The sequence below is a fragment of the Anastrepha obliqua genome, chromosome 5 (assembly GCF_027943255.1).
Source record: "Anastrepha obliqua isolate idAnaObli1 chromosome 5, idAnaObli1_1.0, whole genome shotgun sequence".
NCBI classification, from domain to species: domain Eukaryota; kingdom Metazoa; phylum Arthropoda; class Insecta; order Diptera; family Tephritidae; genus Anastrepha; species Anastrepha obliqua.
The window spans coordinates 11,701,751-11,717,185 of NC_072896.1; the positions used below are offsets into that span (position 1 = coordinate 11,701,751).

At 33.1% G+C, this 15,435-nt stretch overlaps 1 protein-coding gene and 1 pseudogene across 1 annotated transcript; one reads left to right on the forward strand and one right to left on the reverse strand.

Moving 5' to 3' along the window:
* Nucleotides 1-46: 46 nt before the first annotated feature.
* Nucleotides 47-1,719, reverse strand: LOC129247408 (uncharacterized). The gene is made up of 4 exons (XM_054886528.1): nucleotides 1,578-1,719; nucleotides 1,299-1,430; nucleotides 699-903; nucleotides 47-632 (listed from the first exon to the last, which is right to left on the reverse strand). Exons 1-4 carry the CDS (start codon nucleotides 1,717-1,719, stop codon nucleotides 47-49), a joined length of 1,065 nt encoding a protein of 354 aa, XP_054742503.1.
* A 2,978-nt stretch (nucleotides 1,720-4,697) lies between these two features.
* LOC129247411 (NADH-ubiquinone oxidoreductase chain 5-like) lies at nucleotides 4,698-15,130 on the forward strand (annotated as a pseudogene).
* The last annotated feature ends 305 nt before the right edge of the window (nucleotides 15,131-15,435 follow it).

The following is a 15,435-nucleotide window of genomic DNA, read 5'->3' on the forward strand; positions in this document are numbered from 1 at the left end:
AATTACTAATTTAAAAACATTCTTTGATATAATAGGTACATTTATTTTATTTATTCACCATTGCTTTTTCTAGCACTTCCTTTAATTCCATCATGGCATTTATACGTCTTTCTTCTATGAGTAGTTTTCTCTCTTCTATTGCAAGATTTTCCTCATGGCGTTTTTGCTCCTTTCCAGATTCATCTTCTAGATATTGCAGAATGTCAGTGTTTGTCCTTCGTCTTTTAATTCTACATATGGGAGAGTCATCACCAGAACTTTGCATATCGTCAGAAGGTGTACAAGCATTTCCTACATTTTCATCTATTGAAGACACCAGATTTTCTACGGGAGGGTTAATCGAATGTCGCCCACCATAAATTTCATCAAAATCATCAAAAAATGTCCAAGACGTAGCGTCTCTTCCAGACTCTTTGTTTCTTGCTTTAATTCTTTTATAAGTTGTGCGCAAATTTAGGAATTTTCTGGTGATTTGTTCTTTTGTCAGGTTGAAACTCGGGTACTTCTCCTTTATTTTTGTTAAAACCTGACCCCATAGCACTGACTTATTTTTTCTTCCGGCCACAAAATCAGTTTCCATATCCAAACGGGTTGAAATCAACAGCTTGCACATTTTCCCGTCTAAATCGAATCTAAAAAACATTAAATGCAATAAAAATAAGTAAAACAATAAAAGAAAATACAAACGAAATACTTACACATCTGTTGCATCAGCCATTTTTATGATTTGTATTTTGCGGCTATTTGCGCACAATATACTGCATAGTTGCATTTTCGACCACTTATGAGTTGCAGTGTTGCCAATTTTTGCATTTATGAACATGATGCGTATCAGATGCAACGCAGTGATGAATTTACGAACAGGCCCGATGTTGATTGGGTTGATGCGAGTGGAGCAGCTTCCTGTTGATTCATGTATGAATGTTGAGACGATGGGGTTGAACATTCACGGGGAGAAGAAATACTCGTGGCAAAAAAATTGGACGATGATGATGAAGTTGAAGACGCAGATGGAGCAGGTGATGCGACAGATGATCGTTGGCCATGATAGTTTGTCGGTGGTGGCAAAAATGGTGAGGAACTGGACGCTAGATATTTTTCTTCCATTTGATTTACTATGGTAAATACTTTTGTCTTGACTATATGTTGGTCAATTGGTGAAAAATTTTTGACTGTAGTAGCCATTAATGAAATAAAACTATCCATCGGATGAATTGCGCGTTCTTGATTTTTTTTTCTGGTAGAAAGTAGATATTTCTTTATAGTGTAAATGATTCCGTGATAATTATTTGACTTACCGTTTAGTTCTATTGCTCGTTCTATTTCGTCCCACGTTTTTTTTTTTATAATATAATTGTTGTCACTATAATATTGTGACTGTAGGTCATAAATTCCAGGCTTTCTTTTGACAAGTTCGATGAGCATTTCATCTGAAAAATGTAAATAAATGGAATTTTAATTCACGTGATATTGATTACTTTATTATCTTGAATACTGATATTGATCGTTATTTTTTAGTTATTCACCATTTGAAAAAACTTCAAAATTTATAATACATCCTGTATGCAATTACTTACCTTTTTCAAAAGACCAAGATTTTTCAGCTGTCATTGTAAAAACGTCGATCTGCACTCCTTTGCTATTGTCGAAAGACTGAACCGAGAACGCAACGTTATTCACACTATCAGCAGCGTTGCCAACCCGTAGCGCTCGGATCATGGTATGGAGAGGGAGAAATGATGGTATTTCAGGGAAAATAATGGTATCTACCGATAAAACAGGGTGCCTCAGGGAAATTCAAATTTTTTATATGATAAACTTCTCAACAACATAAATTTTTCTCAATGACATTAATAGTTATTCCATAGCTATAGAATCCGATTCAGACATCTTCGAAAATAGAATTATCTCCGCCATCCTCTTCCCCGCTGTCAACCGCTGTACTTCTAGTTTCCTTCGGCTTATCATAAAGAGAGTTTTCAATTGGACGGATGTGATTTGATCGACCGGAGGTTCTAGTGAATTTTTGTGGCGCTCTCGGAATGTGATTAGTATCTAGCTTTCCATTCTTACACCTCTACTTTCATGGACAGAATATAGCTAACAACAATTCTAAATAGAATAGAATAAACCGATTGATCACTTGAATTGTAGCTGCAAACGAACGGTATACAAATGATTCAGTCACGGACTGAAGCCGTGTCATCGATAAAATTGTCCAAAAACTAATATAAAAATTTTAAATAAACGCATCGAAAAAAAAATTTTTCCCAAATCATTCATTCCGTTTCTCCTGAGGAAAAAATGTTATACCATGATACCATGATAGTCATCATGGTATATGGTATGGGACTCAGTTTCATGGTATAGATACCATTAAAATGGTATGGTTGGCAACGCTGACTATCAGTACAAGTCGCGGCAAGTTCGATCACGCTCCAGCAAAATATTCTTCGAACTTGATCGATGCTGGAGTGTGACTGTACCGAAACTTGAACAGCACGGATAGTGTGAATACAGTCATTGTTTTTCGTTTGTGAATATTTTACCGGATCGAGACTGGACCGAGAGCGGACCGTGATCGGCATCATAGTGTGAATCCGGCCTAATCCATACTTAGCATTTCCTTTTCTTTAATTGTTTTTGGAATGTTCCTAATTCTTGAAACTTCCCTTTTTAATTACTTCTACCGAAATCGATATTTATTTAATGGTTTTGGGGATTTTTAATTACTGTGTGTTTACCAGGAATTTTGGGTTTTTTACATTAGTTTTATGTAATGAATGTGTGTATATCGCACAAATTTTCGACTGATACTATATTTTTTTCCATGATATTTATGTGATGGATTGAAAACTATATTTTAGATAAGAAAAAAAGCGGAAAACAATGAGTTGCTTGCCAAATATTAAGAAATAATAAGGAAAACGTTAATTTTTCGAACATTTTGTGACTTTCGTCTAAGTAGCTGCCAAAGTATTTAATCCCGTAATTTTCTTTTCAAATTACATTTATTTAAGAAACTGAGAAGCATATTATAGACCACACAAAATGCAAAAAAGACTTAGTTTTGTTGAAAATATTTTCAAAAAACAAAAAAAAAAAATAATTTTTCCAACATTTTCATAAGCACCACAAAAATTTTCGAAATCAATTTTTTCAAAAATTGTAATTGTTGCACAGGTCTCTAGCAATAATTTGGCTTTTACAGATTGAAAAAATATCAATTAGTCGACGAGTTATAGCCAAAAAACCATATAAACAATATACTGAAAATCGGCATTTGACTGCAAACTTCGAAGGCCGATTAAAAAAAAATTCGAACTAACATAAACAAACGGCGCGATACGGTCTTCTAATTTCGCCTCTATTTTCACCCGCCACTCTCAGAATGGACCTAATTTTTGCTAACCTGAATTTGTTCCACAGTGTAATCGCAAAGTTGCAAAGTTGCCACTACTGTTTAATGAGCGCCTCACTGGCAATACTTTTATAAGTTAGCTGTTTTTTATTTGCTAAAAGTAAAAATTAAAATGCCGAGAACAAGTGAAAAGCAAAAACTTCTAAAATTATTAGAAGTAACAGCGCTAAATGATTTGATGATTCTGGAATTCTTTTGTGAGGACGAAGGTATGTTTCGCAATCAAATCAAAAAACTTGTTTTAAGGTGTCTCATTTTTGTGCGCATATTATCCCATTTGATTGTGCATAAATTTGGTGAATTTTGCTTAATGCGATCATAAAATTTTTGAGCAGTTGGTTTCTAAAATAAGTTTGTAAAATGTAAACAAGCTAGTAATGGAAAATGTAAGAGCATTACCTCAAATTGTTCCGGATTAGCCTTCACATTGTTAACGACAATCGTAAGCAAATCTCTGGTTTGCTGTTCACTCCACCGAAAAGTGCCATTAATGTGTAATCGTTTTTTCTATAAATATATAAATAAACCAATTGATTTTTAAATATTAACAAAATAATATTACAAATGTGTCTACTTACGTCTTCCATTTCAAAGCAAATAGCGAATCGCGTGTTTATGCTTAACAGCTGATAATGATTTGCGACAAATTGCCACACAGATGCCACTGAAAATAGTCTAGCAATGTATATACTTGTATAGTGATGCTAATTATGAAGATCTAACGGCTTACGTTAAAGAACAAATTTACTTTATTTAATTAATGGTGTAATACAATACTAATACCTAATAATTATTACCGTGAATGCGTGTGAGCCCTTTGAAGTTTTTTCTGAGAAGAAAGCTCATACCTTTGCTATAGCATTGCTTGCCGTATGAAGAGTCAAATGTTGAGACCCGCTAGCGGTAGATCTAGGGGGAATTTATTACATATAGACAATGTAGGCACTCGAAATACTGAGAGAGGCTTTGACTCCAAGGGGAATTGAGTATCTTTTCAGAGCCACCAATCATTTTAACAAAGTGTCACAAATTTACTATATAAATTAGAAATTAAAAACTAAATTTTTATTTTCTAAAAAAAAAGCTGCTGATCGAGCTCCGTCTTACTTTATTGAACGCAGTTTTAAGAAGAAGTAAAATTAAATTGTAAAATTTCATTCATTTCAAAAATTGTTCAACAGAATCTTCCTGTTTTTTATTATCATCTTTCTTCTTTTTATTTTTCATCAGTAAATTTTCTTTTTCTTTACTTTCTTTATTTTCAATATTTCCTTCTTTTAACTCATTTTTATCAGATGGAGCAATTGTAACATTATCCTCTCCATCGTTTTTCTCTCGAAGAGCGGGAGAGTTTTTCTTTACATTTGCTGCAGCCATTCGATTAAATTAAATAAACGGAACTTGAGTGTCAAATAATTCAGTAGAAAATATTTACTTCGACAAAATAAAATAATATAAGTAGGCGTAGAGGGAGCATTCTCGTTTTATTAAATTTTTCAAATATAGGAAATTGAATTAAAATTAAATTAAAAAAATGTGTAAAACGACGAAAAGCAATACGAATACAAATACTCATAAAAGCAACCACAACTACAACGATTTAGATGCTAACAATGATATGTCTGATGAATTGAGCGCGTACAGCTCGGAGGAAGACGAGGTGACATCACGAAAATCGCGAAAAATACAGCAAACTGATGCTGCGGATTACGAGGATGGGGGCGGAATGTAAAAATGTAAATTAATTTGTGTGCAAGTAAATTACAAGTGATATTTTCATATTTGAGCCGTAAGCCCTGGCAGCTAGTGCTCCTTTTTTTTATTGTAAAATATTAATTTATTGTTATTTTCCATATATGAAATTAATTAATTAATTATTTACTTCGATTTCTTTAATAGTAAAATCATTCTCAACTTTATTGACAGAATTACAATCTGTTTTTGCTACCGTTGTTTTGCAATTATTCGTAGAATGACCCACCTTCAAACACTTTGTGCATCGCTCACGTTTTTGCGGCTCAGAACAATTTCGCGAAAAGTGTCCGGGCTTATTACAATTATAACAAATAGTTTTTTTCGTTTGATTATCTTTCTTTGCACTGGCCTGAGTTGGCTCTTCAACGCGCCTTACCCAATTTGACGTTTTCACCGTATTATATTAGCAATAATTAATTATCGCCCGTAAAAGTTCATTACACGTACTGTAATTATTAACCGAAATACTTCTCTTTAGATCAACGTCATTCATTCCGTTTAAAATGTATTTTATTATAGATGCATCGTCAATATTACTGCGTGGACCCGTCGCTAAAACTCTATAATAAAAAGATTCGGCACTTTCACTATAATTTCTTTTCATATTCATTAGTTCCATATGAACGTCAGCAGCATTTACAAAACATGGAAACTCATTCAAAAATTCATTAGCAAAATGTGACCAATTTAGAAAAATTTCTGCACTGGCATCTATCCACATTTTTGCTACACCTTCAAGTTTTGTTTGCACTGCATACAACAATATTTTATCGTTCCAATTATACACATTTCGTAGTTGTTCAACACGCTTTACAAATTGTTCAGAAGTTAAATTCTTTTTACTCGGATCGAACGTAGGCAAAATTGCAATAATATCGCGAACGTCACCAAACAATACTGATTTATCTGTATTCATTTCATTGTTTACATTTCTACACATTTCATGTGGCAAAATTCGTTTTTTTTTTTTGTGAGCATTACATTATTTCGTATTTCATTGCTCCTTACATTCATTTGTTGCATTGGATAATCACTCGGTGTGTGATTTTTCCAACAAAAATGTTGACCGTTGGCGTTTAAAATTTCATTTCGACCGATTATGAACGTGTCTGCCATTAGCGCCCTTTACACGATCACGCTGTGTGACAAACATGGTGTGATGAAAAAAAAAATTGCTTTCGTTTAAACGGTCATACTTCATTTCTCTGTTATTTGTGAACAAAGCAACATGGCACGCGCATTGGTTGCAGCACTTGTATTTGACATTTTAGAAGAAGACGAAATAGAACAAAAAAAAAAAAAGCAAAAAAGACAGAGAAAAACTTGGGTAAAGGAATGGCGATCAAGAAGACCAGTTTTTTCACATATAAGTTTATTAAAGGAACTTGAACAGTCCAGCCCGGCGGACTACAAAAATTTTCTCCGAATGGATCCTTCTGTATATAAGGAACTTTTGGAAAAAGTAACACCTTATATAGAAAAACAAAACACTCTTATGCGAGACGCAATTTCGCCTGATGAACGTCTCTCTGTAACATTAAAGTATTTGGCAACTGGAGAGAGCTATGAAAGTTTGAAATTCCAGTCGTATATTTCAACTGCAAGTTTAAGCAACATAATTGTTGAGACATGTGAAGCGTTGATTAAAGTTCTTAAAGATTTTATTTCAGTAAGTATATTGCATGAAAATTGACATAACAAAAATAAAATATTTCTTGAAATCATTAAAAAATAAAAATAAAAGTTTGTTTAAGAATATTCAGAGTCGTTTAGCAAGTCCGAAAATGTCCGATATTCTGTGTTGTTTCCGTATTGTTGAGTATTTATGGTTTCCTGTGGTTGTATATTGATGTTGGAAATTTGTTGATATTGCTGTGGCTGAACTGTGCTATGAAATCTGGTGTACTGAACTTGAGATGCAGGAGTAGATATCAATTGCGTTGGACTCGAAAGTGGGGGAGAAATTATGTATTCCCGACGATTTTGCACTGTTCTTGCAACAAAACATGTGGACGAGTTGTCGCTATAAGAAAGAGGTCTTGATGAACATCTGTGTTTGGTACGTTGAACAATTGATGGGAGTTTTCGTTCAACTGACCCAAAGCTCCTTGGTACAACACCTCCATAATGGTTTTATTCGCAAATAATTGTTGAGTAGGGTCAAGTTTCCTGAAGAGGACTTCCCAAGTCGAACTGAAGGTACTCTCATCGTCATTGGGCCGCGTCGAATCTTCTAAAGCTTTGATTGCTTTCTTAAGCAACTCTTGTTTTTCTTTTTTACCAAATTCTGTTTTGGCTTGTTTTGCGCCAGGTGTATTCTAAAAATAATAAATAAAAATAAAAACTATTATCTTTTCAGTTACCGAGAAGAATGGAAAACGATACCTTCTGAATTTTATGAACTGTGGAATTTCCCGAATTGCCTTGGCGCTGTCGATGGAAAACATGTAAACATTACGAAACCACCGCACTCTGGAGCATACTATTTCAACTATAAGAAGACTTACAGTATTGTTTTGATGGCCATAGTCAATGCAAAATATAAATTTATAATGGTTGAAGCTGGAGCAAACGGAAGAGTGTCTGATGGTGGTGTTTTGGGAAATACGACATTTTCGGCTATGTATAATGACGGAAAATTGAAAATACCTCCCCCAACAAAGCCGCCTGGTTTTGAAAAAGAGCTGCCGTTTGTTTTTGTAGCAGATGACGCTTTTGCACAAAATGAACATTTTATAAAACCCTATAGCCAAAGTGGTCTAACTCGGCATCAACAACAATATAACTATCGTCTGTCACGGGCAAGAAGGGTGGTTGAAAACGCGTTTGGAATTATATCTTCCAGATTTAGAATACTGCTGACTACAATACATTTATCTCCCGAAAAGGCATCAAAAATTGTTTTAGCAATTTGCTATTTACATAACTTTTTAAGCACAAAAAGTACTGAATCTTATCTTCGAATGATAAATGATATATGTAGGTGAAAGGTCGGAACCTGCTTTGATGCAATTAGAAAAAACCAAAAATCGGAATAGTACTACCAACGCCAAGGAAATTCGAAACTCATTTTGTGAATACTTTAATGGTGTCGGATCAATGTAATTTCAAATTTCTTATTATAAATAAAAATATATGCATAAATAAATACAAATATCCTGTTCTTTTTACTTACGTCTTCGAAAGTAGTGTCCTCATGTTCTTCATTTTCTATTGATGACAAACCAGTCATCTGTGTTTCTTGTTCTTCCAAAAATGATAGATCATCAAAGTACCACAAAGATGACACATATACGTCATCAACTCCTGCTCCAGATTTCTCACTTCGCTTTAATTTTTTTAGTTCGCGTCGATAACATGAGCGAATTGGGTTTATTTTATATTTTAAACTTTCCACAGTTGCTTTTGGATCTATCTCCTTATATTTTTCTAGAAGTGTTTCATAGGCAGCATTCTTTTTTATTTTTTTTTTTTTTTTGTATTCTTCGCTTTTAATTTTCCAGATTTCTGGATAGCTTCGATATACTTCGAAGAACTCCTTCCAAATTTCTTTGTTTGCCCGCGATGCCATCTCTCTCCAAGAGATAGCGTTGTTTGTGTATGTATGAGCCACGGTTGGTACACTATATACGTTTTGACTTACATTCACTCGACCATTAGCGTCGGCTGATGACATATACAATATTTTCGCTTGCCCGTAAACGTTGGGCAAAGTGACTGGGTAGACTGGCGTTGCACCACCATAATACGTCGGCAGCGAGATGCCATCGTTGGCTCCCCAATTACTTTTATATACTTTATAATAAAATTGTAGAATTGTTATAACTTTTTTATTTGATTGAATGAGTTTATTACTTATATCTTTTGTTTTATTAATTTCTTCTTTAGTTATTTATTATAGAAAGGAATATATGGGGGGAGATGTAAATATTAATCGTTTTATTATATTAGTTCTTATATTTGTTTTGTCTATAATGTTATTAATTATTAGCCCTAATTTAATTAGAATTTTATTAGGATGAGATGGATTGGGGTTAGTTTCTTATTGTTTAGTAATTTATTTTCAAAATGTAAAATCTTATAATGCTGGTATATTAACTGCTTTGTCTAATCGAATTGGTGATGTTGCCTTTTTATTAGCTATTGCTTGAATATTAAATTATGGAAGTTGAAATTATATTTTTTATTTGGAAACAATAAAAAATAGAATCGAAATAGAAATTATTGGTAGATTAATTATATTAGCTGCTATAACTAAAAGAGCACAAATTCCTTTTTCATCTTGATTACCTGCTGCAATAGCAGCTCCTACTCCTGTTTCTGCATTAGTTCATTCTTCTACCCTTGTTACTGCTGGAATTTATTTATTAATTCGGTTTAATATTTTATTATGTAATTCTTGAATAGGTCAAGTTTTACTTTTATTATCTGGTTTGACTATATTTATAGCTGGATTAGGAGCTAATTTTGAATTTGATTTAAAAAAAATTATTGCTTTATCTACTTTGAGTCAGTTGGGTTTAATAATAAGAATTTTATTAATAGGGTTTTATAAACTGGCTTTTTTTCATTTATTGAGTCATGCTTTATTTAAAGCATTGTTATTTATACTATATGTGCTGGGGCTATTATTCATAATATAAATAATTCACAAGATATTCGTTTGATAGGTGGGTTAGGAATTTATATACCTTTAACTTCTGGTTGTTTTAATGTTGCTAATTTAGCTTTATGTGGTATACCTTTTTTAGCTGGATTTTATTCTAAGGATTTGATTTTAGAAATTGTGTCCTTGAGTTATATTAATATATTTTCTTTTTTTCTTTATTTTTTTTCTACTGGATTAACTGTATGTTATTCTTTTCGGTTGGTTTATTATTCTATGACTGGTGAATTAAATTGTGGTTCTTTGAATATACTAAGAGATGAAGGATGAATTATATTGCGTGGTATAAGAGGATTATTAATTATAAGTATTATTGGTGGTAGTATACTTAGATGATTAATCTTTCCTACTCCTTATATAATTTGTTTACCAATTTATTTGAAATTATTAACTTTATTTGTTTGTATTAGTGGGGGGCTATTAGGATATTTAATTTCAAATGTATCTTTATTTTATTTTATATACCATTTGCCGTTGTGGTCACACGGGTATATGAAGTTAAAGGCACCGTCACTGTAACCGGAGACGAGCTACTCAGTGGCCTTTCTTCATGATGCGTATGCTCAAAGGAATTTTCTACTTCCTTACTTTCATTAAATATCGCACTATTATTCGTAGCACTCGTAAAACGTTCTTCATTGAAATGTTCGCACAGTTTTTCCACAAGCTGCGCCTTATTACCGGCAGCGGATAACCCTAATTCCCGCAATTTCTGCCGCAATTCCTCAACTTTTAATTCGCTGAATTTCGGCATATCGTATGCATTAAAATAATTGTTTTTATTTTCGCGTAGGTCGCAAGTACATTCCACTTATGAAAATTGTCACAAACTATTTTATTGTACCGAACAGTGTCAGGATATTTTTATTTAGTTATTTAATAGAATTACAATTACGAAACACAACTATGAAATACAACCATGAAAAACCACGGACAATTACAAAGTTCTGGATATTTTTATAAAAACAAAAACTCAACCATGATGTGTCATGACCATCTGTTATTATGGCCTTGCCACAGAAGTAAAATCATGTGACAAATTTGTGTTGGTGTCTCTACTATTCGTGCCGTGCCACTCTATTTGTCAGTTCGTCTATGTGGGTCTGGAATTTCTATCTAGATTGCTCCGTTGCGGTACGGATTGTGGTATTGAGAAGGGTTTGAAAAGTTTGGGGAACCAATCTTTGTCTTGTCCGAGTGAAGGAAATCTCAAATCCCAAAACAATAGTAACTTCTATATTTATTGATTTAAAATAAATAGATCAATCACTCTTAAAATTTTAAATTTACTTTGTATTGTAGCTGCTGAGCTTCTACTTACATTAGTATTTTTCATCTTAGGCTACTTCTGTAAGACCGCGTCTGCTAAAAGCTAGTCCGTGCTGGTCCCTCCCTGGCAACGCATCGTCATAAGCTTAAAAATTACAAATTAAGAAGAGAAAAAACACTTTTATGTACATAACAAACTCATATTATATAGATGAATAAAAATATATATATATAAATTCAAACATTAATATTTATACATGTCATAATGGATATATGAGAAAAAAACATTTACAATTTTAATAATAAAATAAGGAATTATTAACAAATAAAAATAATTGAATTTAAAATTTTTATGCAAGTTTTTTTTTTAAACCTTTCACACCACGGCCAAGCTCGCGTGAGACTAGTTTAAGTGCAAGTCGCAGCTTAAAAAACCAATTTGCGTCTTTATTGGTCAACGGTATAAAATACAATCCTTTAATGAGTTCTTACAACTGACATTTATTGAAATCTTATGCCAAAGTCATCGAAATTATACTTATTGGCAATAGTTAATTCACTTGTACAATAATTGGTGAATCAAAGAAATATTTCTTATTACTAATATTACATTTCTACATTTCCGTAAGTGTCGTTGCACTTTTTACATTGCAAGCTAATTGGCATATCACTTGTGAAATGAAGTGGTGCAATGACACTTATTTGGTTGGTTGTCGTCTTCCGGCGACCAGTCAACAGTAAATTGTTGGAGTAGAATGACCGAGTGACGTAACTCACTCCCCCTTCCCTTGATTGAAAACACTCCTTGGTTTTTGCATTTACACTAGTCATAAAAAGTTAACGTACACTATATTTACATGGAAACAAGTTTCAAATAATAATGCATATTGGCATTTTATTATAAAAAAATAAGTTAGGATTACATATTAGAGTTCAGTCTTTCAGTAAAAGGATAAATACAAATTAGAAACTTAAATTAATTCCAACAACAATAACAAAAATAAATTAGATACATACGAAAATTGATAAAATTAATTCAGAAAAAGTTAACGTACACTGCTCATAAAAGTTAAGTCATTGACAGTGTGTTTAATGTTTTAGAGTAAGCCGTGTTTTGCATGAGTGGAAAATAATCTGGTCACTACTAATTGTAGGAATTATAAAATCACTGATATTGCTAGATTGTTTGAAAGGATTATAAGCACTAAACTTTCAGTTGCTATAAAATTATCCACTTCGTTATCACAACACTTTTTTCACGAATTCACTCTATTTCACGATTTTACGTCTTGTCGAGAACGCAAAAAAACTCGTTTAACTATTTTCACACACGTTTTGTCGAACACACAAAAAAAAAAATACCCGACCGCCGTCTACACATGTCAAAAGGAAATGGGTCGAAGTCAGCCATTAACACTACACCTACCGGTATTTTATGTATTCCTATTCCTACCAATGTGGGTCAAATGACCCGTCTTTAAAATATTATATATATTATATTATTAAGATCACATATATTTCTCGGTAAAACAATTAGCAAGAGAAGAGTAAATCTTGAAAAATACATTCGATGTATTTTTTAATAAAAGTCGTGAAGGCAAACGACGATATAATGTTATTTCTAAGAACTTCTGACAAGAAGTTTAAAATGGGTCATTTGACCCGTCCATGGTTGGTTTAGTGTTAAGGAAATTAGGGTTTAAAAAACAAAAACAAAAATACTCTACAGGAATGATATAAATGGGTTCCATATTCCAGGAATAGTTATTAGTCTAATGTAAGTTAAGCAAGGCATATTGCTTAGATATTAAATAAAATACTCAACACTTTGTTTTAATTAAATACTTTATTAACTTTTTAATTATAATTTAAGTTGACTTTGCAACTCCTTAACATCACAAGAACTGCCCTCGACAGGCAATGATACCGCCTTTTATACCCTCGCGATCAGTGGTAATCACCTGTAAGTATTGTTGCGCGAAAAGGTCGCTTGGATTCTACCGCTAGCAACACAATTGTGTTGTTGCATGCGCATGAGGTGATATCATGGCATGACATGCGTTGCTATGCAATGGGTGGTTCACTAAAGCAGGCAAGCACCGTTGTGCTACCCGTTGGGCTACCTACCCAACATGACGCTGCTAGGGCAGGGGCAAGCATTGTTCGAGCTGTTGTCATGCAGTTGATCTGCATGCTAAGCTCACGCATGTAGTGTTGCTATGCAGTGGGTGGTTAGTTGGGCCAGACAACAATTGTTGTGTTTTGGTCTGCCTGCCTAACATGTTGTTGCCAAGCCAAGCGCAAGCAGTGATCACTGTTTGTTGTTATACAGTGGGCTGTTTTGTGAGGCCAGACGAGAGTCTTTCTATTTGCGCTGCCTGTCCAGCATGCTGTTGCTAAGGTAAGCGCAAGTTACGTTTTCATTTCTTTGTGAAAACCTTTGGTTGCGGTTAAATAATAGACACTAAGTTATGTTTTCAAAAAGTTTATTAACTGGAAAATCCAACGACTATGACCAGTCGTCCTCGCTGCTCGCCCACAACTGCCTTTACTTACTGCCTTTATTTAGTTCGATATTCTACTCAGCACCGTCCCAATAATTTACTTTTGTTTTGATTTGCAACATAGTTACAATTATTTCTATTTGTTTTACTGTGTTCTCTGATTTCACTCAAGTATGTTTTGCATACTCATTGCTCATTTTAAACAAGCATAAATTTCCATTAAAACATGGTTGTTTCCTTTTTAATATCTTTATGTGTGGGAGCGGGGCCATTCCACATAACTCCCCCATCGTTAGAGTTAGAACTCTCCTGAGTTTTTTTATTTACAATTACATTTTGTTTGGGGTTAGTTTCCATTAACATAATTCCCCCTTCATTATAATTTCTTTTATTTACAATTTTTACTTTTATATTTTTTCTTTTCCAATATACAAATATTACAATCAATAAGAGCAATAAAGATATTGCTATTGTTACATGTATACCATATGAAACATTTTTATGGTATTTTAATTCTTTAATTTCTTTAATATTCTCAATATTTTTTTCTTCAATCATTTTAAACTTTAATTCCTGTTCATAACTTTGATTTAACATTTTTACCGAGTAGTGGAATTTTTCTGCAAATTCCACTTTATTGTTTTCAAACATTTCGTCATTTAATTAAATTTTACAATTTGTGAAAGTAATGAGGAATTTTTTTTAATACAATATTCCTATTGTCACAATTTTGTTTTTAATACAATATTCCTATTGTCACAATTTTGTTTTAAGATTGTACAGTTTGCACAACTGCAAATTTGGAAAATTTGTCCAAACATGTTAAAAAAAATTTTGATTCCGTTGAAAATACATCAATGTGCAATATTTCTCCTAAATATGCGGGGATTGGTGTTTCAGCTATTTTATGCCGTTGATGATGTCTATTTATTATATTTTGATTTTGAACAGATTTTGCAGTTTCCTACCGCTTCTTTTGCTTTCTTTTCCAGTTTTGGGAAAAAAGTAATCGTTTAAAATTTGTTTTACATTTTCTTGTGCTGCGTGGTGAGCGCGATTGTGTTCTGTTATTATTATTTCCATCTGATCATTTTGGTCAAAGATATCAGTCACAAATTTCTTAGTATATTTAAACTTGGTATTTGGAAATAATTGGACAAGATCATGTTGGATATGGGCTAGAATAGGCAAACTGCAATGAATTGCATTAACTACGTTTGTGTTTACAAGGTCTTGAATAGTTCCTAACAGAGTGTTTTTGTCACGAAATTGAATAACATGTCTTGTCCTATTTCCAAATACAATAAAAGTTCGTTTAGATGGGTTCTCAGCTTCTTCAATAATAATCTGGTTTTTGAAACAGTTTATGGGGTTTTCGACTGCCTGTATGGTATACTACGTCAAACACCGTTCACTATGAATTGTTGCACAATCGGAATTCGTATTCTGTTCTACAAGTTAACCTGCTGTCGCGACAAGGAATCTGCGACATTGTTCTCCTTTCCTGGTTTGTAGTGCAATTTTGCGTTATGCTCATCAATAAATGCCCTCCAACGCTTGAGTTTTGCATTCGAGTTTCTATCGGAAACTGCAAATGTTAGCGATTGGTGGCCTGTGAATATGTTCAAGTGCTTTACACCATAGAGATAATTTCTGAAATTTTTTAATGCCCATACTATGGCCTTTAGATATCAACCAAGGTTACACCGTTCAATCTTAAGTTAAAGTGCTGTACTCCACCGATTTTACTTGCAGTAGTACAAAAATATGTAGTGATAATTTCCGTTGTTTAAGCTTTGTTCTTCAATGTTGTATTTGGT

Coding starts and splice junctions, on each gene's coding strand:
- LOC129247408 (XM_054886528.1), bottom strand. CDS start 1,719: ATGATCCGAGCGCTACGGGTTGGCAACGCTGCTGATAGTGTGAATAAC. Junction 1,431..1,577: donor ATCTTGGTCTTTTGAAAAAG/GTAAGTAATTGC, acceptor TACATTTTTCAG/ATGAAATGCTCATCGAACTT. Junction 904..1,298: donor ACGAGCAATAGAACTAAACG/GTAAGTCAAATA, acceptor ATGAATCAACAG/GAAGCTGCTCCACTCGCATC.